The sequence below is a fragment of the Capricornis sumatraensis genome, chromosome 1, assembly GCF_032405125.1.
Source record: "Capricornis sumatraensis isolate serow.1 chromosome 1, serow.2, whole genome shotgun sequence".
Classification (NCBI taxonomy): Eukaryota; Metazoa; Chordata; class Mammalia; order Artiodactyla; family Bovidae; genus Capricornis; species Capricornis sumatraensis.
The window spans coordinates 111882955-111904643 of NC_091069.1; the positions used below are offsets into that span (position 1 = coordinate 111882955).

General features: G+C 39.1%; 4 protein-coding genes across 4 annotated transcripts; 2 read left to right on the forward strand and 2 right to left on the reverse strand.

The window, feature by feature from the left end:
* Nucleotides 1-3103: 3103 nt before the first annotated feature.
* On the reverse strand, nt 3104-3514 carry KRTAP15-1 (keratin associated protein 15-1). Its single transcript, XM_068988667.1, has one exon. The coding sequence runs from the start codon at nt 3512-3514 to the stop codon at nt 3104-3106; it is 411 nt and encodes a 136-aa protein (XP_068844768.1).
* A 3282-nt stretch (nt 3515-6796) lies between these two features.
* LOC138084004 (keratin-associated protein 13-1-like) lies at nt 6797-7288 on the forward strand. Its single transcript, XM_068978066.1, has one exon. The coding sequence runs from the start codon at nt 6797-6799 to the stop codon at nt 7286-7288; it is 492 nt and encodes a 163-aa protein (XP_068834167.1).
* Nucleotides 7289-13776: 6488 nt separating this feature from the next.
* On the reverse strand, nt 13777-14280 carry LOC138084484 (keratin-associated protein 13-1-like). Its single transcript, XM_068978798.1, has one exon. The coding sequence runs from the start codon at nt 14278-14280 to the stop codon at nt 13777-13779; it is 504 nt and encodes a 167-aa protein (XP_068834899.1).
* A 4220-nt stretch (nt 14281-18500) lies between these two features.
* On the forward strand, nt 18501-18971 carry LOC138085038 (keratin-associated protein 13-1-like). Its single transcript, XM_068979252.1, has one exon. The coding sequence runs from the start codon at nt 18501-18503 to the stop codon at nt 18969-18971; it is 471 nt and encodes a 156-aa protein (XP_068835353.1).
* The last annotated feature ends 2718 nt before the right edge of the window (nt 18972-21689 follow it).

The following is a 21689-nucleotide window of genomic DNA, read 5'->3' on the forward strand; positions in this document are numbered from 1 at the left end:
GCAAGGAAGAGCAAAGAGATAAATAAAGTGGTCAGGCCATTTCAAGTCATTGGTGACCCATGGAATCACAGGAGAGGCTTGAATAGAGAGGAAAAGGAGGAGCTATCTGACTTCTAATTTATGAATAAAATCTATTTGTATGAAATCACAACATATTTTTTTAATGTGGTCATACACCTGTCCATGATATTGTTCAGAAATTCAGGGAAGCTAGAGCCCTTGGGTCAAGTGTAAAGTTCTATAACAGGAGAAAAATGAGGGAATGTCCTAAATATGCCCTAATAAGTCCTGTCTGTTTAGTACATTTAGTTGCACTTCAAATGAAACACTTGTTCTTCAGTCCTCAGTTGTCTCTGACTCCTTGTGACCCCATGGACTGCAGCACCACAGGCTTCCCTGTCCTTCCCCATCTCCCAGAGTTTGCTCAAACTCATGTCCATGGGGTCGGTGATGCCATCCAACCATATTGTGTCCTTGCCCTCCTGCCTTCAATCTTTCCCAGCATCATTCTTTTCTGAATCAGCTCTTCTCATTGGGGAGCCAAAGTGATAGAGCTGCAGCCTTAGCATCATTCCTTCCAATGAACATTCAGTACTGATTTCCTTTAGGGTTGACTGGTTTGATCTCCTTGCAGTCCAAAGGACTCTCAAGAGTCTCCTCCAACAGTGCAGTTCAAAAGCATCAATTCTTCAGTGCTCAGCCTTCTTTATAGTCCAGCTCTGACATTCATATATGACTACTGAAAAAACCCATATAGCTTCGACTATATGAACCTTTGTTGGCAAAGTAATGTCTCTGCTTTTTAATATGCTGCCTAGGTTTGTCATAGCTTTTCTTTCAAGGAGAAAGGGTCTTTTAATTTCATGGCTGTAGTTACCATCTACAATGATTTCAGAGCCCAAGAAAACAGTCTGTCACTGTTCCATTATTTCCCCATCTATTTGCCATGAAGGGATGGGACCAGATGCCATGATCTTAGTTTTCTGAATGTTGAGCTTTAAGTCAACATTTTTACTCTCCTCTTCCACTTTCATCAAGAAGCTCTTTAGTTCCTCTTCCCTTTCTGCCATAAGGGTGGTGTCATCTGCATATCTGAAGTTATTGATGTTTCTCCCGGCAATCTATATTCCAGCTTGTACTTCATCCAGCCCAGTATTTCACATGATGTTCTCTGCATAGAATTTAAACAAGCAAGGTGACAATATACAGCCTTGATGTACTCCTTTCCCAATTTGGAACCAGTCTGTTGCTCCATGTCTGGTTCTATCTGTTGTTTCTCTGCCTGCATACAGGTTTCTGTGGAGGTGGATAAGGTGATCTGGTATTCCCATCATCTTTTTAAGAATTTTCCACAGTTTGTTGTGATCCACACAGTAAAAGGCTTTCTGTTCAGTCACTCAGTCATGTCCATCTCTTTGTGACCCCATGGACTGTGGAATGACAGTCTTCCCTGTCCATCACCAACTCCCAGAGCTTGGTCAAACTCATGTCCATTGAGTTGGTGATGAAGCAGAAGTGGATGATTTTCCGAAATTCTCTTGCTTTTTCTACGATCCAGTGGATGTTGGCAATTTGACCTCTGGTTCCTCTGCTTTCTCTAAATCAAGCGTAGCCCTCCAATAATTCTCAATTCTTTCCTCACATTCTATTTCAGGGTTTGACTTTCACTCATTGCATCCTATACAGGATCTAATACAGCAATCAGTCTTTTCTTTTTTTGGATCAATGGACATGAAATAAAGTATATTGAATGTAATTCATGGAAAAGTCTGTTTTCATTTATTATTTTGCTATTGGTTATTATTTTGACTTACTTGAAATCAGGATGAATTTCTGAACATGGAAGCTATGGAAATGTAGCTCCCACTGCAGGGAGCATAACTGACTTACAGTCCCAGCTGCTAGTCTCTGAGTGTAGCCCCACATTTATGCCAAAGCCATGCTGTGACCTGTTCTTGGCCAGTGACTGAACTTGGCAAGGATATGCAGGCAAGGCTGTCTCTGTGACTTGCAGGTGACTCATAAAAACTTAGAACTGGTCTGAAGAAGGGTATTCTAACCCAGCCTCCTTCCTTCCATCTTCCCTTCAGTGAGTTCAGACCGGCGATGCTGTCTGATGGGTCTCCCAGAACCCTCCAGCTACCTCCCCATTTTCACTGGCAGGTATTTTGTTCAACAAACATGTGTCATGTCAAGTCCTAGACCACAGCTATCTCTCAAAGGACTGCAACTAACACATTATATGAGCACGGTTTGTTTTTTACATGAACTAGTAACCTTATTGTCACTAATCAGTTTTCTGTGATATTCTCACCCTTTTCTGAACATCCTGTTCTTTGTGTTCCCAATGAAACATGTTTTTATTGACATTATTGCACTTGCTAAATCACAGTAAGTTAAACTTGTGTGTGTGTGAACTCTGTGAAGGGAAGGAATTTATGTCTTCATTCAGCATGAATGCCCGGACTATAACCAGAATTCAATAAATATTTTTCAACAAATGCCTACCTAAAAAGGAAAATTTCTAAAGTAATTAGATGAAAAAATGCACCTAGGAGAGGATATAAATCTCTTAAGACATAAAATGTGCCATATATTTAGATTCTCTAAACTTCCTTTTTCTATGCAGCATAATATTAACGAAACAAAATGTTTAGCTAGTGAACACAGTTGAAGGTACTGGATGCATTCACTAAATGTACCATATGAATTAAGAAATGAAATGCTGTAATTCATTCTAAAGAAATACTTTTATTTTAAATGCCATATCTATTTGAAATGCGCAAGTGAAAGAGTCTTAGGAGAAAAGCAGTAAAACAGGATTCTGAGTAAGACAGCAACGGAGATTCTGAGCATTGGATCAGGAATGAAGAAAATCCAAGACATATCTCATATGCCTGATTACAAAGTCAAGATTACTTTGTCCACAGTGAATTGTATACTTCCAGAATGAGTGTGATAGTAAGCCCCGGTGCTGAAGATGGTCCGTTATCAAAGATGTTGGAAATGCCGAGGGTTAAAACTTCATAAAGCATAGATATAAGCATGAGGTGACTGGAGTCATTCAGAAAGTTGATTCACAAAAGCATGAGCTAAAGGCTGGTTAGTAATAAGATGACTGGCAACTCCTGGAGGAAACGTAAGTTGGAGAGCAGATGTTGGATCCACAGCCCAGAGACTGGAAGCCAGTATTTTCACAACCAAAAGACCCAAGGCCAATATTTCCAGACCCTAGAGATCCAGTGTAAATTGTCTGGCAGGGACTGCGGAAGATGAAATTCTGTGGATGGGAGCAGGATGTCTGGAAAGATCTGGTCACAGCACAGGGTGTCTGGAAGCTGACGGGCCTAAAGAAGTTCTCCTGACAGTCACCGTAGAGAGTGGAGCCCAGCTGGAAAGTGCTGGGGGAGTAGACAACATCGCTGGGGTAGAAAGAATCACAGGTGGAAACTGGGACCCCCAAGTAACCTCCAAGGGAACGGGAGAAGTTTCCCATGCTACAGTTGAAAGACATGATGTTGGGAGTTCTGAGTTCAGCTGAGTTGCAAAGGGAAGTTTGTGACTGTGAATGTTACCTTCTACACCGGATACTTAAATACTCTAGCAATGGGTGTAACAGCATGTGTTCATTTTAATAAGAATGCTTAATTAGGCTCCAGTAAAAATGAAATGCATTAACCTTCAAAGACCTTTTTTTATGATTACAGACTTTTAAATGAAAGAATTTCATTAGATTTTCAAAGCAGTTGTTCATGAAGCAAAAATGTTATTTCTCATTCATCTAGCTTGGGTAGGTGACTCTGATTGCACCATAATTGTACCTGTAAGATTGGGGTTTTATTCATCTTATCCTTCAATATAGTGTATTGAATGGGTAACACAGTGAGAACTTCGTTGTATTTAAAGCTTTAAAAAGTACTTTGTAGTCAGGAGGGAACATTCATTTTGTTCCAAGTTTAGGAATGGAGGGGAAAAAAATCAATATCTGTTTTACGTCCCAAATCTTGTGTACCTTATAGAAGAAATAACCCACTTATCATCCTTAATTGGTACAAATGTTAAATGAGCATCTAACACATTTATATTCTAGTTTTCTTATAGTATAAGTACCCAAACTGCTCTTATATGAGTGAGTTTTTGATTTAAGAATAAGGGATCCATATTTTCAGCAGTGCTTTGAAGTTTCCATTATAAAAATGCTTAAGAAATCCTTATTCTGAAGTTCACTTGCTTCTTGAGAGATCACATCAATAAATTTAATTTTCAAAAAAATCTCTGCATAAAATTTAAGTCATTTTTAGTGGTGTTGATGTCATTGAGAACAAACTAATAAGCTCTATACATTAAAAAAGATGAACCTTTAGTCTCTCAGTTTTCTCTCATAGGGTGGGGTTTTTACTAAAGGAGGTAAATAAAATCAAGGAGTAAGGAAAATGCCTACTACCTGTAAACTTCAAAGAAAGATCAAGTTAGAAAAATTCATAATTACAAATGACCTTTGTAGATTGAAATGAGGGTAGAGAGTTTCAAAATATATGATAATGTAAAAAAGAGAATGAATCCTTTTGAATTTACCTCTGATGTGGTAAATACATTAAGTCATATATATAATTATATATTTTTGTTTATATATTCTTCATAGAGAACTAGTATAAGTATTTTTCCTAGATTCTCCCATAAAGTTCATCATGGCTTAACTAAATACAGCAGTACATGTGTACAGAGAATAGCTTAAAATAACCTGTGGTGATGGGCAAATCTCTTAAGACACCCATCTTCAAAAACTGATATATCATCCAGTAGAAATGAGCTGAGACTCATTCTATGAAGATTTGAAATTACTAAGTGGAAGTTTTTAGGAAAGATTCAACAAAAAATCTAAAACAAGGTACTTTTGCAGGTAATTGAGATTTTCATCTTGGGGGCACTTATTAGATATCCATCTGATAAGATATTGTAAATGGGATTCCAACGTGGCAGAGTACTGGAGATAATTGCTAAACTTCCTTCTAAATTGTAAACTTTATGACTTTGAATGTTTTCAGTACACAAATTGGGCTTCAGTCATATTCCATATATTTGGTAGGCAACATAATTTGTGCTCTGTTTCTAAAATAAACAGTTCTTATTTATCAGGCTTCTTAATTATGAATAGAAAATTGCTTTCTAGTAGATTCCAAACCTTCCTGTTTTGTTTATAACGTCAAAACATCCATATAAATATTTCACTCAGCTAGATTGAATTTGCTTTCTTCAATATCATCCACTCATATAAGCTATTTCTGTAGAAGAATATGCTATGAGATAAGATATTAAGTAATACCGAACATTCTTTTCTCAATGAAATGAATTTTTTGCACACAAGTACTTTTGTTCAAAAGTAGAAATTTTTTTCTGTGATGTGAACAAATCGAACAGCACAGAAGCCACAGGAAGATAAAGCTTCTCAATCTTTCTTCTTCAAGGTGTCAATCTTCATTACCTTACCACACAGAGGAGGAATAGAATACAAGTCATAGAATAGCAATAAAAAATGACCACTACTTTAGAAATTGTGTAAGACTTGTCAGAAACACCTAAGAACAGTTTAAGTCAAAGTCAAGTATGTTGCTTTCGGAGGCAGAGGAAGAATCTCCTTAAGATGGCTACATTGGTCAAATACTTCAAGGCCTTATAAAATTTCTTTAAAACAAAGGCCTTTTTTTAGATTCCAGGGAGTCCTTTTGGTGGAAAACATTGCCTCTGAGTAGAGAGAGAAATACACTGGGCATTTTTGTTGCATGTTTTATTCTTGTTTCTGATGTCTCTAAAAGTATCTTAGATGAATATTTCCAAAACAATATAAAGGTATTCATAATATTTAACTCATTCCACCGTAAACACACAGGCTTCCCAGGTGGTGCTAGTGGAAAAGAACCTGCCTGCCAGTATATGAGATGCCTGGCCCAGGGTTTAACTCCTGTGTCAGGAAGATCCCCTGGAGGAGGGCACGACCATCCACTGCAATATTTTTGCCTGGAGAATCCCATGGACAGAGGAGCCTGGTGGACTACGGTCACAGAGTCACAAAGATTCGGACACGACTGAAGCTCTTAGCAGCCACACGTGCACAGTAAACACACACATGCCCGTGAAAGAGTGACTGGCTAAGGTGGACTCTTGCTAGTCTGCATACAGTTTTAAGCAGGAGCACCAGAAATAAGGGGATCTATCATTTAATATTTCATGAAAGCCATTAACATTGGCGTTCAATTAAAAAAAATCATCATACATCTTGTGTTGTTACCATTGCCACTTCCTTATGGCATTACCCATTAGGTTAACCTGCCACTTCCTGGTACAATCCGTGTATGTCCTTGTTTAAAAAACGACTTTGAGTAGATCAGTTAGCAACTTTGCTCTCCAGATGACAACAATTTTGAGCCAGATTGTGAAAGGGGATTCAATTATTTTTAATTAAGCCAGCTTCCATCAGCCCAGTCACTGCCTCTAAAGTTATCTGAGTGATCTGCTTGGTGACTTTGGTAGAAAAGGATGACTAAGAGCTTTGAAGATTCCATACTATTACTTGAATTTCAAGGCACAAACATGATTATACTCTTCAGCTGTAAAACCACAAACACTCCATGTGTATAACTATGCTGATCTTTTGGATTCAATTAAAAAGATGATGGTAGCTTGTTTTTATGAGCCACGAGGATGAAACAGCCGATGATAAGGATATATAAACGCTCCTGTCCAAGAAGTGACATTCAGACTCAGAACCTTCCCATCGTAACTCACACCACCTGCGAAGATGGCCTACAACTGCTGCTCTGGAATCTTCTCCCGCTCCCTCCGGGACCACCTGCGCTACTCAGGCTCCTCCTGTGGCTCCTCCTTCCCCAGCAACCTGGTCTACAGCACTGACCTCTACTCTCCCAGCTCCTGCCAGCTGGGCTCCTCTCTCTACAGCCAGGAGACCTGCTGTGAGCCCATCAGGACCCAGACTGTGGTGTCCAGTCCCTGCCAGACGTCCTGCTACCGCCCGAGGACCTCCACGTTCTTCAGTCCCTGCCAGACGACTTGCTCTGGGTCTCTGGGCTTCGGTTCCAGTAACTTTCAATCTGTTGGTCATGTTTTCCCATCTCTGGGCTTTGGATCCGGTGATTTTCAATCCGTGGGTCACAGCCCCAACATTTTCTCCTCCCTAAGTTGTAGATCCAGCTTTTACCGTCCCACCTTCTTCTCTTCCAGGAGTGGCCGGTCTCTTTCTTTCCAACCGACCTGTGGATCTGGCTTCTACTAATGTCATACTTGAATACAATATCTACTACATCTAGAATTTGATGCAATACTTAACTATATTAAGATCTACACTATCTGTTGACCTCTTGTTTTACCTTTAGCTTATAAATTTGACTTCTGCTGTTACCTACGCTGGATAAGGAATAATTTGAATACCAGTAACTGAAAACGTATTCATTGAAGAAAGGTGCCATAACTACTTCCTTGTAGCTATATAGACATGCAATACTGAAGCACATTTATTTCCTGTTTATTTCTCCTGGTTATTTCCCCAAATGCATCTATTTCAAATTTTACTAGTAGAAAAAATGGTGTGAGTTTAAATAAAGTATGGTATATGACATCCACATATTGGTTTTGTCATTTTGTTTGCTTTGTTTCTTCAATGGAAGAGGGCATGGCAATCCACTCCAGTATTCTTGCCTGGAGAATCCCATGGACAGACAAGCCTGGCAGGCTAAAGTTCATAGGGTCACAAAGAGCTGGACACAACTGAAGCAACTTAGGACGTGTCTTCAAATCTAATTCTAAATATCTGGCTGTATTTTTCTGCATCTTGTACTCATAATTTAAATTTTCTCAATTTAAAAGGTAAAATTGTTCAGTGTCGTTTAGGTTTGGAAGAAATTATTTCATCTTTCATGTTTACCCTTCTGTTAATACAGAAGGAGTAAATACATTCTGTTAATATGGTAAAATCTGAAATTACATTTTTAAGACTACATTTTAAGACTACAGACAAGTAACTGTGACCTTTGGTTTTGTAGGGGGTTCGAAACTTGAATATTTTATATAATTATAAATAGGTATATTAAATTGACTACATCACATAATTTTGGAAGGAAGACTACTCATAGATAGATTCTAAAATAATAAATTCAGTAAGAAGTTAGTGAGTTAGATTTGGTGAGAATTTCAGTTGCCCCAGATTTACTGCTTTCATAAGAAAGCAAATGAAATGTCTAATTGATTGATAATTGAAAACATTTAATACACCCCAATACTTATCAGAAGTAAGCCCAGCACTTTTTGTACAATCATTAATACAGTTGGTTTGCAACCACTTTTTAAGTTGTTCTGTTGATAACATTTAATTAGAGAAAAAAAAAAGGAAAATGAAATTCAAAAACAATGCAAATATTCTCATGTTACAAGAAGTAACTAAATGTTTAGGAAGCTGATTACACCTGAATCAGCAGTTATGCTCCAAACTTTTATCCTTTAAGTCAAGGACAATATTATTAAAAGGTACAGATGACCTAGATTCTCACCCACCGGGTAACCATATGTCTTGGTTTATTCTGTTTGTCTCAGCATCCAGTCCCACTTGGTAATTGTCAGATTTCTCAATTTTTATATGTAATGAATAACTGAGTCAACATAAGTGATGATTGGTTTAGGAAACTTCCACTTTGCTTTTGCTATGGTTTCATCTAGTGGAGTGCTTATAAGATGCATACAGGGTGAACAGTTTTTACTTTAACCAGTGTTAAATCTGAAGACAAGCCATATCCTATTCTTTGCTCTGCCTGAAAAAAATAGAACTACTCCTTTTATTGCTGAGGGATCATGGAAAACACATTGCACTTAAATACAGTGGTAGGACAGTTCACGTGTTCAAATCTTGGCAGAGGTTCATTTGTCGTTCTAACCTAGCCAATACTGCTGTGGCTGTTTCCACATCCTGCAAGAAGCCGTAATAGACACCAAGCTACCAGTAGGTGGAGATAGTGGGAAATTTAGGATTACTGATTAGGAAGAAGGCAATGGCACCCCACTCCAGTGCTCTTGCCTGGAAAATCCCATGCACGGAGGAGACTGGTGGGCTGCACTCCATGGGGTCGCTAAGAGTCAGACGCGACTGAACGACTTCACTTTCACTTTTCACTTTCATGCATTGGAGAAGGAAATGGCAACACACTCCAGTGTTCTTGCCTGGAGAATCCCAGGGACGGGGGAGCCTGGTGGGCTGCCGTCTATGGAGTCGCACAGAGTCGAACACGACTGAAGCGACTTAGCAGCAGCAGCAGCAGTACATAAAATATGGGCATAAAACTGAGGGTGGTACACAGCATATACTTGCTTCACAGGTGGTGTAGTGGTAAAGCATCCATCTGCCAATGTGGGAGGCCAAGAGACTCAGGTTAGACCACTGAGATGGAAAGATCCCCTGAAGAAGGGAATGGCCACCCACTCGTGTTCTTGCCTGAAAAAAATCCCATGGACAGCGGAGCCTGGCAGGTTACCGTCCATGAGGTTGTAAGGAGTCAGACATGACTGTGTGCAGAAGCACACAGCATATAAAGATCAATCTAAATGCTCTTGCTGCAGTGGCTTGCTTGGCCACATATTGTACTGCTTAAATCTACAACTATTTATTTTATTGTTTAGGAGAATTTTTATGTTTTTAGACTTTGCAAAGGAATATCTTATTAGGAGCAATGAACTAAAGCTAAAAGTTCATATGTTAATTTAAAAGTGTGAGTTCTTAGTTTCTATCCTTAAAGCAAGTTGATGGTGAAATATGACTTGTACAACAATTTTTTGACATTTACTCTCCACCATGGGGGTCAGAAGTATCACTTACCAGATAAAAAGTCAAAGAGATGATTTTGCTGGAGAAGCATCAGTATCTATTTCAAAAGACAGAAGTTTTAAAAAGATTACTTCCAAAGATGATTATTTATCACTAACAGTTGTAAAAACTCTGTTCATATGTCACTCTGATGCATATGTTTCATTTAAGTCAAATAGCTAAAAGTTAGCTAAATCATTTTTGCCATGTTAAATCCTCAGTTTTCTTGTGCAAGTAAAACATACACATGCACACATGCACACGTGTGCACACACACACACACACACACACACACCCCAAACAACAAAAGCACAAATGAAGCAGTAGATGATGTGCCCTTCCATTAACAAAAGAAAAGCTTCACTAAGGATTAATGAAGCCAGCATTATGTCAATATTGCTAAATACTTCAAATAAAAAATGAATTTAATTCCAATAGTGATTTGATTTCTTCTTGATTTGATTTCTTCATCCAGTCCAAAGAGACCATGTAAAGCTAATGAAAGTTCATAATACTCTGGCAGTTCTAATGCAAAATTATTTAAAAAGTTCAAATCAAAGATAAAATGACTGGTTGTCTCAGTAACAATAGAAACAAAAATTTTGCTGAAGGACCACATCATGATAAAAATAATCAAGTAGGATTCCCATGAAGAAAAAAAATTCTGTTGTAATTGCTGTAAATGTATAACCCATAATTGGATCCAAACATGCTGTAATATTCTGCTATTCAAAGCAGAAGCTGTAGTTTTAAAACATTTTTTGTGTATACCCAGAGTAGGCTTTTTGGCATGCTTTTCCTTACCTCATCAATCACCTCTGCCATCTCTGTTGTATTTTTATTTTCCTGGTGCCTTTTTTGTTGTTGATTTTTATGTCATTAGCATGTTACTTTATATAACAAAGCACACACAGCGGGGGAGGGAGGTACATTCTTTCATGCTTTATTTGAGGTCTTTATTCCATATTCTATGTTACTTTTACATCCAATTACACGACTTTTCCCTTCTCAAGGACTTCCCCGTGGTTCTATCCTGATCGACGCCTGATTGTTCCTTCAGTCTGACTCACCAAAATGGGAATGCTGCTTACAGATTAGTGAGATGTCATGGTTTGGCAATTTTACTCTTTCTTTTTTAATTTTCAGAGAAAATCTTCTAGGAGTGACAATGTTTATGTTGGGGGAATTCAGAGGGAAGAGAAGAAATCTGTCAAGTTATATAGAAATCACCTTTATCTCTTATTTTTTAAAAAATATTAACGGTAAGCTCATCTTCAATTTTGGGGTTGCTGATATTAAAATTATGCATGTGTGACTGTGAAAGAGTTTTTTTGTGTGTGTGTGTGTTTTGTTTTTTACTATTCTTGTTCATAGTGGTAGTTATTGAGGAAGGGAACTTTTTAATGTGACATTAATAATGATAATTAAAGTGAATAATACAGGGTTTGTCATTGCACTCAGAATTTCTAGCAATATCTTCCTGAGGGATAATAATGTATTTCTGTCAATCTATTATTAAGTATTATGGTTAATGCAAATCTTTTTAAGAGAAATTAGCTCATTTTTCTTTAGCGTTCTTTTCCTAAACTCTACATTTATTTTTTGTTTTTCTCTTTATTATGAATACTACTCACGAGGCTAATGAAACTAGATCCAAAGGAGCTGAAGTCTATTCAGGTAAAGCAATCTCCATAGTAGGAGGTATATTCAAGGCTCTTGGTTAAAAAAGTAGGTAAAAAAAAAAAAAAAGTTCAGAAAATAACAAGAATAGGTTGATTCAAGAGATGGAATTCTACTAGATCTTTGATGAACAAATTTGGACAAATTTCTAATTCTTTTTGACTTTTCTTTCTCTCATGTCTGGGAAGATCTATAGCACAGAATGTTTGTCTTTCTCATGAGGATATTTGAGCAATTAAACGCAAGTTGTGTATCAGGTACCCCTTGTACCCTCTGTTATATATTAATTCTTTCAACTGTGATTCAAGACACAGCTATGGTGCCTGAAACAATTGCATGCAAGTTTCAACCCTCTTTGCACTGACAGTATCTCCCCTCCTGCATAAACATTTCTTTCACTCTCTACCTGAGTTCTCAGAGATCACAGCCAGAAAAACAAAAGGAACATACTGAATCCTCTCACATGTTTAATGAGGTTCCAGAAAATTAATACACAGCCAGGCAACATTCCAACAATGGGAAGCACAAGTTGATGGATAAATGATTCTCACTGTTGATCAGATCCAGGGGAGGACAATTTCAAAATCATACCATATGTTCCTAAAAAGACCTTGAAAGACTAAGCCCTGTTTGCCCATCATAAAGTCAGCAACAAAAAAAACATATTCCTTTGTAAGATTTTTTCTCTTTGATTCTGTCACCTTCCATGGTCTCCCATACTATTTGCGTGATGCATGCTGTGCATGTGTGCGTGCTAAGTTGCTTCAGTCATGTCTGACTGTACAATCTATTGGACTGTAGCCCACCAGGTTCCTCTGTCTGTGGGATTCTTGAGGCAAGAACACTGAGTGGGTTGCCATGCCCTCCTCCAGGGGATCTTCCTGACCTAAGTATCAAACCCATATCTCTTATGTCTCCTGCACTGGCAGGCGGGTTCTTTACCACTAGCACCACCTGGGAAGTCCTAGTTGCCTGATATCTTGTGACAAATACACAGTCTGTACTCAAGATTTTGACTTCAGCTCTGCTTTAGAGTTAGGAAAAGGATACAGGAGGAAAAAGATACTAGGGGAAAAGGATACAGCCTAAGCCTAGAGGATACAAATATTTATTCAACACTGCTCCACGTATGTTGCTGTTAGTAATTCAGGTTGAGCCTTGAGGAAGCCTTGGGAGGTTATCCCACATTTCCTTAACCCAGTGGGCTTCCCAGGTGGCACTAGTGGTAAAGAATTTGCCTGCCAGTGCAGAGGACGTAAGAGACACTGGTTCGATCCTTGAGTCAGGAAGATCCCCTGGAGAAAGAAATGGCAACCCACTTCAGTATTCTTGCCTGGAAAATTCCATGGACAGAGGAGTCTGGCAGGATACAATCCATGGGTTGCAAAGAGTGAGATACAACTGGAAAGAATTAGCACTCACTACTTAATGCAGTTACTCCCCAATTAAAATCATTGTGAATCTCTTTATGAATGTTCATAGGTACGGCTCAGAAAGGATCATCACTGGGACCAGGCTCAGGGAAGGATTACGGCACTTATGCCAACCAACAGGGAACAAAACATCTACCCTTGGAGTTGTTTAAAGGCTTATTTTTTCTCTTAGCTGAAAATCTACATTGAGATACTAAACTTTCAGTATGTTATGTACATATTATCTCATCTTGTAAATTATACTGTATTTTTGTTGCCTGCATTTCTAGTTATACACCAATTTCTCTGTTTTCCATTATTAGCAGAAATCCATGCCTCCATCCTCAGGCAAATATCACTGATATTGAGCCAAATAAAATATGGACCTCCAGGAAATAATTACTCCCACTAGGAAACATATGCAATGACAATGGAAATTTGCTAAAATCTTTCAAAATGTGTGTTTTCACATCCAGTTTCAGATGCACATTGATCTTTATTTAAAATTCCCAAATATTGATTAAACTATAGGCAAATAACAAGACAAACAATATATTTCAATGTCAGATGATGTAAATTTATTAGATTAAAATTTTCATTTTCAAATGTTTTTCCATGAAAATCCAATAGTATATTTTCAATCCAATAGTACGGGCAATAGGACTTCACATTGGGTTATTCATTAAGTTTAGAGTCCCTCAAAAGTTGATGATGCAAGAAACTGATGATTTAAGAATAAAAGATTGGTGGTAAATGTGAGAGGGAAAACGATGGGTATACTGAGAGAGACTTTGATCTCAATATGCAAAAGGATTTAGACATTCAACAAATTGAACAATAGAAGCCAGATCCACAGGATGGTCTGTAACAGGATGACTGGCAGCTACTGGACAAAAAGTAGGTTGGATGACAGAATCCAGATCCCTGGCTCAGGGAAGGGAAGCCACAGATTTCATAACCCAGGCGCCTGAAGCCACGGCCTCCACAGCCCACTGAGTAGCAGCTTCTGGATCCAGAGCTCAGGGAGCTGCAGCTGCTGGACCTATAGCCCAGAGACACAGGGAAAGTCGTCTGGCAGGGACTGGAGAACGTGGAGGTCCTCGGGCGGTAGCAGGACGTCTGGCAGGGACGGGACACCACAGTCTGGATCCTGATGGGCTCACAGCAGGTCTCCTGGCTGTAGAAAGAGGAGCCCAGCTGGCAGGAGCTGGGAGAGCAGAGGTCAGTGCTGCAGACCAGGTTGCTGGGGAAGGAGGAAGCTGGGTAGCGCCGGTAGCTCCCAAGGGAGCAAGAAGAGAAGTTTCCAGAGCAGCGGCTGTAGGACATGTTGACAGGAGATGGGAGTTCAGTTGAGTTACAGTGAGAAGATTCTGAGTTTGAATGTCTCTCCTGCACTGTGCCATTTATACACTTCCAGCAAGGGGTGTGGCACACCAAGGGATCATGGTTCCTAATGAGATTTCCTCTTTTGCATATGTGTAATTCAGTAGTCTTCTCGGTAATTGCAGTTGCAGGTGAATGGTTTCTCGCATTTATTTTTATGGATGCTGTAATTCTGTTGTTATAGCCAAAGCCAATGAACTACTGCTATGTCAGAAATGCTATGACTGTTTCCTACTAATGCACATCCCATAATGGCCAGGGAAGCGTCATGACCAGGAAAGCTTTTTTTCTGATTTACCCTAACCCACTTCCTATGTATCTACATCTGTTTTTCCTGGTGACTGTTTCCCTCCTGAGTGTGGAATAAGATGGATTTTCCTCTGGTACCATGGATCAGAGACACAGTTTTGAAGCTTTTCTGAAATGATCCACTTTGTCACCATTTACTCCCATTCTCCAAAATCACTCAGCGGTAATCGTTATGGCAGCAATAGAAAATACACCAAGGATCACAGTTATACAGTATGTCCCTAATCCAATAGAGACCAAAAATAGATAAAATAAGAGACTGAGAGAGAAATGGTGAGGAACATAAAGACAGCTTCTCTGTATGTAAAGATAAGATGACCAAAAAAGAGGCTCAGCTGAAATAGTATCCAGGAGAGATCAATCTGGCCCATGTCTATTTATTTAAGACGGAAACGCTGATGTATGGTGAGAGAAGGAAGCAATTGAAAGTGAAACACAGAGAAGGCTTAGGAAATTATTTTTTCTATTGCACTCAAATTATTACTTATTCCCTAATGTCTTTATAATTAAAAATATCAAAATTAGTATATTTTATGAATCTTGATATATTGTTCCTTTCATTATCTGCTGAAGCTGCCCCTCTAATCCTTTGCAACCTGATGTGAAGTCTGACTCATTGGAAAAGACCCTGATGCTGGGAAAGATTGAAGGTGGGAGGAGAAGGGGACCACAGAGGATAAGATGGTTGGATGGTATCACTGACTCAATGGACATGAGTTTGAGCAAACTCCAGGAGATAGTGAAGGACAAAAGAGCCTGGCGTGCTGCAGTCCATGGGGTCGCAAAGAGTCAGACACGATTTAGCAACTGAACAGCGATGCAGGATTTCTATTGTCTTAGAATATCTCTAGTTTTTCTCTGCACAGGCTTTGACTTCCTGGCATTTGCAGAGCTGCAGTTTCCTGCCTATATGTGAAGATGTTTTTCCACTTCTCTTTTATTCTGTAGGGTGTATAAATCTCTCTTTCTCTCCTCTTTCTGTTCTCACCCTACCATTATTCCTTCCTCTTTTTAATGTATTTAACTTAGATTTTCTCTCCCTTCTGTTTTTCATATATATATATATATATAGCTTCTCTTTAACTATAGAGTCAAAGGTTAAAAACAAAGTTTACTAAATTTTTTCATATTCTGAGTGTGTAAATAGCTACAGCTACTTTCAAAGTTTATTCACAAAATATTCAGTGTTAAAATAAAACTAGTTAAACTATACTCCAGACTCAAGGAAATGTAATGTTATTGTTGATAGCAATATTTTCTTATTTTATTTTTAATGAAGCTATTATAAACTTAACAAAAATAATAACATTAAAATACTGCATATAACAAAATAAAACTGGAACAAAATATAACAGCAGAAAATACAATCTGAAATCCATAATCCATATAATAGTCTTGGGAAAATCAGACATTAAACTACTTATGCTATGAATTTAGTAGTAGGAAACAGGGAAATATTGCTATCAAGGAAGAGCTGTGTTTCAAAATTGAAGATAATTTGAGGATTGGGGACAGAAAATGAAAACTAGACAACAGAATCTAACTGAAAGTTTAGAAATTTATAAAGTAATAACTGATTTGGAAAAACTAGTGATATCTTTTATCAGTAGATTAAACATTGCCTAATAGATGATGCTTTTGAACTGTGGTTTTGGAGAAGACTGTTGAGAGTCCCTTGGAGTACACGGAGATCCAGCCAGTCCATCCTAAAGGAAATCAGTCCTGAATATTCATTGGAAGGACTGATGCTGAAGTTGAAGCTCCAATACTTGGGCCACCTAATGCGAAGAACTGATTCATTGGAAAAGACCCTGATGGATTCATTGGGAAAGACTGAAGGCAGGAGGAAAAGGATACAACAGAGGATGAGATGGTTGGATGGTATCACCAACTTGATGGACATGAGTTTGAGCAACCTCCAGGAGTTGGTGATGGACAGGGAGGCCTGGCATGCTGCAGTCCATGAGGTTGCAAAGAGTCAGACGTGACTGAGTGACTGAACTGAATAGACAGTGAATTAGAAGATGGAATAGAAGGAAATCCCAAAGTAAAGCATGAAAAAGACAAAAAGACTGAATATACAGAAAAGACTGTGAGAGGCATATATATATAATGTATACTCTATTTTGCTTATAATTGGATCTCAGGAAAAAAGGAGATAAAAAGGGGATGGAAACAGTATTTGAAGAAATAATAGTTTTGTTGTTCTTCAGTCACTAAGTCGTGTCTGACTCTTTGTGACCCCATGGACTGCAGCATGCCATGCTCCTGTGTCCTCCACTGCCTCCTGGAGTTTGCTCAGATTCATGTCCATGAAGTTGATGATACTATCTAACATATCTAAACAATAGTTTAGGATTTATCAAAGTTGATGCATCATCTGACGTGTGAAATGGTACTCAGGAAATGAGTAGAACTGGCCTAACGTTGAGGTGACTGAAAGATGGGCTTTAGCAGAAATGATCCCGAGATGGAATTAAAGGTACAAAGACTTATGGGGAGTTGGCTGCGAGAGAAGAGTGTTGGGGAAGAGGGGAAGAAGGCTAGGAGACTTGTCAGACTTCCATGAGAGTCTCATCAGAGTGAAGAAGATAGACAGACATGCCCCAGGCAGCCTCGGATTGCGGACAGTTTCTCAAGACCATTGGAGATCCTCAATTGTTGGCCAGCAAAGGATCTCATGTGTCTTAAGAAGGAGGCCTTCTAATATCTCTCCTGCGCTTGGTCATTGCCTGGGAGCAGCCCCATGGAAAGAGAGGCTCTCCTACCAATGCAGTGTTAGATTTTGGGCCATAGCATGGAGTTGGGGCAGGGGCATCCTTGATCAGTCAAGCCTCCTGTAGATGGAGATCGGAGAAGGAAATTCTTAGGGCATCTACATGTACAGATGACAATCTGTTAAGACTACAGGGCTCATGTCAGGCCCACTGAATCTGAAACTCAATTGCTTCCTTCCCTCATCTCAATATTTCTTAGCTCTTTGATGCTTTCCAAGCTGGCTTTCCTTGTGACTCTGTCTTAGTTCTGTCCCTCACTATCACCATGTCTCCAAATAGCTGTGCAGGTTTCTTTCTGGTTCTAGCCATCAATGGTATTCAAAAAAGTGTCTTGGCTGATAATTTTTCCTTTCCTTTGTATCTGAGACACATGCGTAACAGAATGTAGTAGATTGACAATAATGGAGGATGAGAAGATACCAGTTCAGTTCAGTTACTCAGTCACATCCGACTCTTTGTGACCCCATGGACCACAGCATGGCACGCCTCCCTGTCCATCACCAACTCCCGGAATTCACCCAAACTCACTCCATTGACTCGGTGATGCCATCGAACCATCTCATCCTCTGAGAAGACATGGCAACAAGTAAAGTCAGTATTTAGTAGGTTCTTTGTCCAAGCCAGTTACACCTCTGATCCACTGACAAAGAAGAAAAATAACTTTATCTTATGTAACTGCCATTTGAGAAAAGCATTTTCTCTTCATTGACAGAAGCAAAACACCCAAAGATTATGGCAAGAGGAAGCAGAAAGGCTTTCTTGACTATGATGGAATAAGCATTCGTGTGAAACAAGTCATAGCATTTCTAACATAGGTGTAGTTCATTGGCCTTGGCTATAACACCAAAATTATAGCATTCATAAATACAATATGGGGAGAACCATTCCAACTACAATTATAGAGAAGATTGCTAAGTTACACACATGTAAACAAGGGAACACACATATGGAAAAAATGACCCTGTAGGTTACCACACCTATTGCTGAGAGTATATATAAGCACATCTGTCCAGAACATTACATTCAAACTCAGAATCTTCTCACTGTAGCTCAGCTGAACTCACATCTCCTGTGAACATGTCCTACAACTGTTGTTCCAGAAACTTCTCCTCCTGCTCCCTTGGGGGCCACCTGAGCTACTCAGGCTCCTCCTGTGGCTCCTCCTTCCCCAGAAACCTGGTCTACAGCACTGATCTCTGCCCTCGAAGCTCCTGCCAGCTGGGCTCTTCTCTTTACAGTCAAGAGACCTGCTGTGAGCCCATCAGGACCCAGACGTTCCGTGTGGTGTCCCATCCCTGCCAGACATCCTGCCGCCGTCGGAGGACCTCCACCTTCTCCAGTCCCTGCAAGACGACTCACTGTGGATCTCTGGGCTGTAAGTCCAGCAGCTGCAGCTCCCTGAGCTCTGGATCCAGAAGGTGCTACTCAGCGGGCTGTGGATCCCGTGTCTTCAGACCCCTGGCCTATGGAGTCTGTGGCTTCCCTTCCCTGGGCTGTGGATCCCGATTCTGGCACCCAATTAATTTTCCCTGCAGAAGTTTCCATTAATCTTGCTACTTACCAACCTGTAGATCTGGCTTCTACTGATTAACTTGTAGAAGAGCCAAATTCATTTGAGAAATTTAGATTGTGTACCCTAATTATCTGCTATCTTAATCTGCTCCATTGAAAAGTATTCTAATATTTCCTGATCACTGGAAATTCTTTACCTTTCTAACCCTGAGATTGGGGAGATAAATTCACACTGTCAACCTACAAAGTTAATAAGAAATTCAAATTGAATGGTAGATAGAATTTACGGTTTTGCACTTCTCCCAAAGATAGATGGAAGGTCAAATAATTTGATTTTAATAAACTCTTTGTTCTGCCATCCAAATATGCTGTGAATGTTGTTATTTATTAACAATGTGTCAACTAAAATTTGTATTGTTATTGTTTCTATTAATGGGCTTTGGAAAGCTCAGATTTAGGGGGCTATGCACTAATTTTGGTTGTGCTCAGTCATGTCCAGCTCTTTTCGACCACACGGACTGTAGCCCACCAGTCTCCTTTGTCGATAGAATTTTACAGACAAGAATACTGGTTTTTGTTACTGTTCAGTCACTCAATCATGTCCAGCAGAGTAGCTTGCCATCTCCTACTCCAGACATTTTTCTTTCTTTAACTAAGAATTTCCTCTGGATGCTCACAGCTTCTACATACAGCCTTACTGTAAAAGAAAATCTCAAGAGATTTGAATATCTTTATCTACACAGACCATACATCTTGAAATGCCTTATGTACAAGAGTGGTTTTAAGAATGCAGGGATACAATTTAGGCTTTTGTGATAAGACCTGGGCACGAAGGGTATCAAAAAGGAAGACTAGTGTGTGGCTGTACATTTTTAGAGGAAAGAACACCTCTGATCTTTAGATAATCACCTTGCAGGAAATTTTCTCTCTCTCTCTTTTTTTAAATTGACTAAATCCCTGTACCCCAATTACTGTTTTCAATCTGCTCAAATTATCACCATTTGTATAAAAAGACAGGCAACAAACTTAGAAGAGAAGGAACTAGGCTCAGCAGGTGTGAGGTTGCACCTGGGTTTCGTAAGCAACAGAGAAACAGAATCTAACTGTTCTCAAGAAAGCTTTAATATCATCAAAAATGAATGTTTCAACTGTATATTGAAATAAATTTGGATATTCTTTTTTTAAGTGTTATTTTTCTATCTTACATACAAGTGTTATAGAAAGTAAAGTGGTAACAGAGACAGTACAATGACAACTGGAAATTTAATCTTTATGCAGAACAAGTAGCATTCTATATAGGAAAAACAAATATTTTCCTATTCTTTGTAAGATTTTCAAACATCCCTGAAATTAGGAAATTAGATGCAAATTAGGAAATTAAATTTAGTTGAATGAGATATCTCCCTCAGCTAAAATCATTGCGCTAGCAGGGCCTCATTTCTTTCCAGAGGATCTAGGGGAAAGCCTATTTACTTGTCTTCTTTTTGTTTGTTTGTTTTCTAGAGGCCACCCAAATTCTTTAGCCTATGCCCCACTTCCTCCAAAATCAGCAGTGGTGGGTAAAATCCTCCTTGTATTGATATGACTCTGGTCTATTCTTCCGCCTTTCTCTTCCATTTTCAAGAATGTTTATAAACACATTGGGCTCACCTGATGATCTCTCTGTTTAGTATCAACTGATTAGCAACTTTAATTCAGTACTACTCTCATTACTCTTGCTATATAACATGGAGAAGGCAATGGCACCCCACTCTAGTACTCTTGCCTGGAAAATCCCATGCACGGAGGAGCATGGTAGGCTGCAGTTCATGGGGTCGCCAAGAGTCAGACACGACTAAGAGACTTCACTTTCACTTTTCACTTTCCTGCATTGGAGAAGGAAATGGCAACCCACTCCTGTGTTCTTGCCTGGAGAATCCCAGGGACGGGGGAGCCTGGTGGGCTGCCGTCTATGGGGTCGCACAGAGTCGGACATGACTGACGCGACTTAGCAGCAGCAGCAGCAGCAGCCAGGGGCCATTATTCTCCTTACCAAAACTAGTAAGCAAATTTATAAAAATAACTCAAAGACTGATTGAGTGTAAATAGTGATACGATGAGATCACAAATAATCACTAAAATTCGGTGGTGGAGACAATGAATTTATAATGTTACAATTACACCTGAAGTTAAATATAGTATCCCATTTCAAGTTGATAGTCAAAATAAGAAAACTGTATTATTTTACAACAGGAAACACATAATTCCTGAGCTGATATTTTGCCATTACCACTTGGGAAACTGCATCTTCCTCTGTTCCAAATCTCTGGCATTACAAATTTCCTGGAATACAGATTTTATTCTTTCTATATTTCATCAATTAATTTTAGGATAGTGAATAGTATAGTGTTCATTCAGATTTCACTGACTTAATCCTATTCTATACAACTAAGAGCAGACCAACTGGCACTTATCTGGCTTCTAGCTTCCTGATTCCACCTGCTGCGTGCTTCCACAGATGCCTAACACCATGGAAATGTGAACCCAGGGTTTTGTGCCCCAAGCTGCTGCCCACACAACTAAAGTTCCAGAAACTGCTGATTATCTGTCTACTGACTTGTTTCCAGTTCTGATTTCTGAGAATAAATATATCCATTTTTCCAGGAAATTTTCTCATGAGTCATTTTTAGGCATCTGATTTCAATAATTTCCATTTATTAATAATTTTTACCTCATTAGTGATTACAGTGAACTGTATCCTCCCCAAACCCCTTA

Bases quoted from the DNA above. Each gene is read 5' to 3' on its own strand.
- LOC138085038 (XM_068979252.1), top strand. From the start codon at position 18,501: ATGTCCTACAACTGTTGTTCCAGAAACTTCTCCTCCTGCTCCCTTGGG.
- LOC138084004 (XM_068978066.1), top strand. From the start codon at position 6,797: ATGGCCTACAACTGCTGCTCTGGAATCTTCTCCCGCTCCCTCCGGGAC.
- LOC138084484 (XM_068978798.1), bottom strand. From the start codon at position 14,280: ATGTCCTACAGCCGCTGCTCTGGAAACTTCTCTTCTTGCTCCCTTGGG.
- KRTAP15-1 (XM_068988667.1), bottom strand. From the start codon at position 3,514: ATGTCTTTCAACTGTAGCATGGGAAACTTCTCCCGTTCCCTTGGAGGT.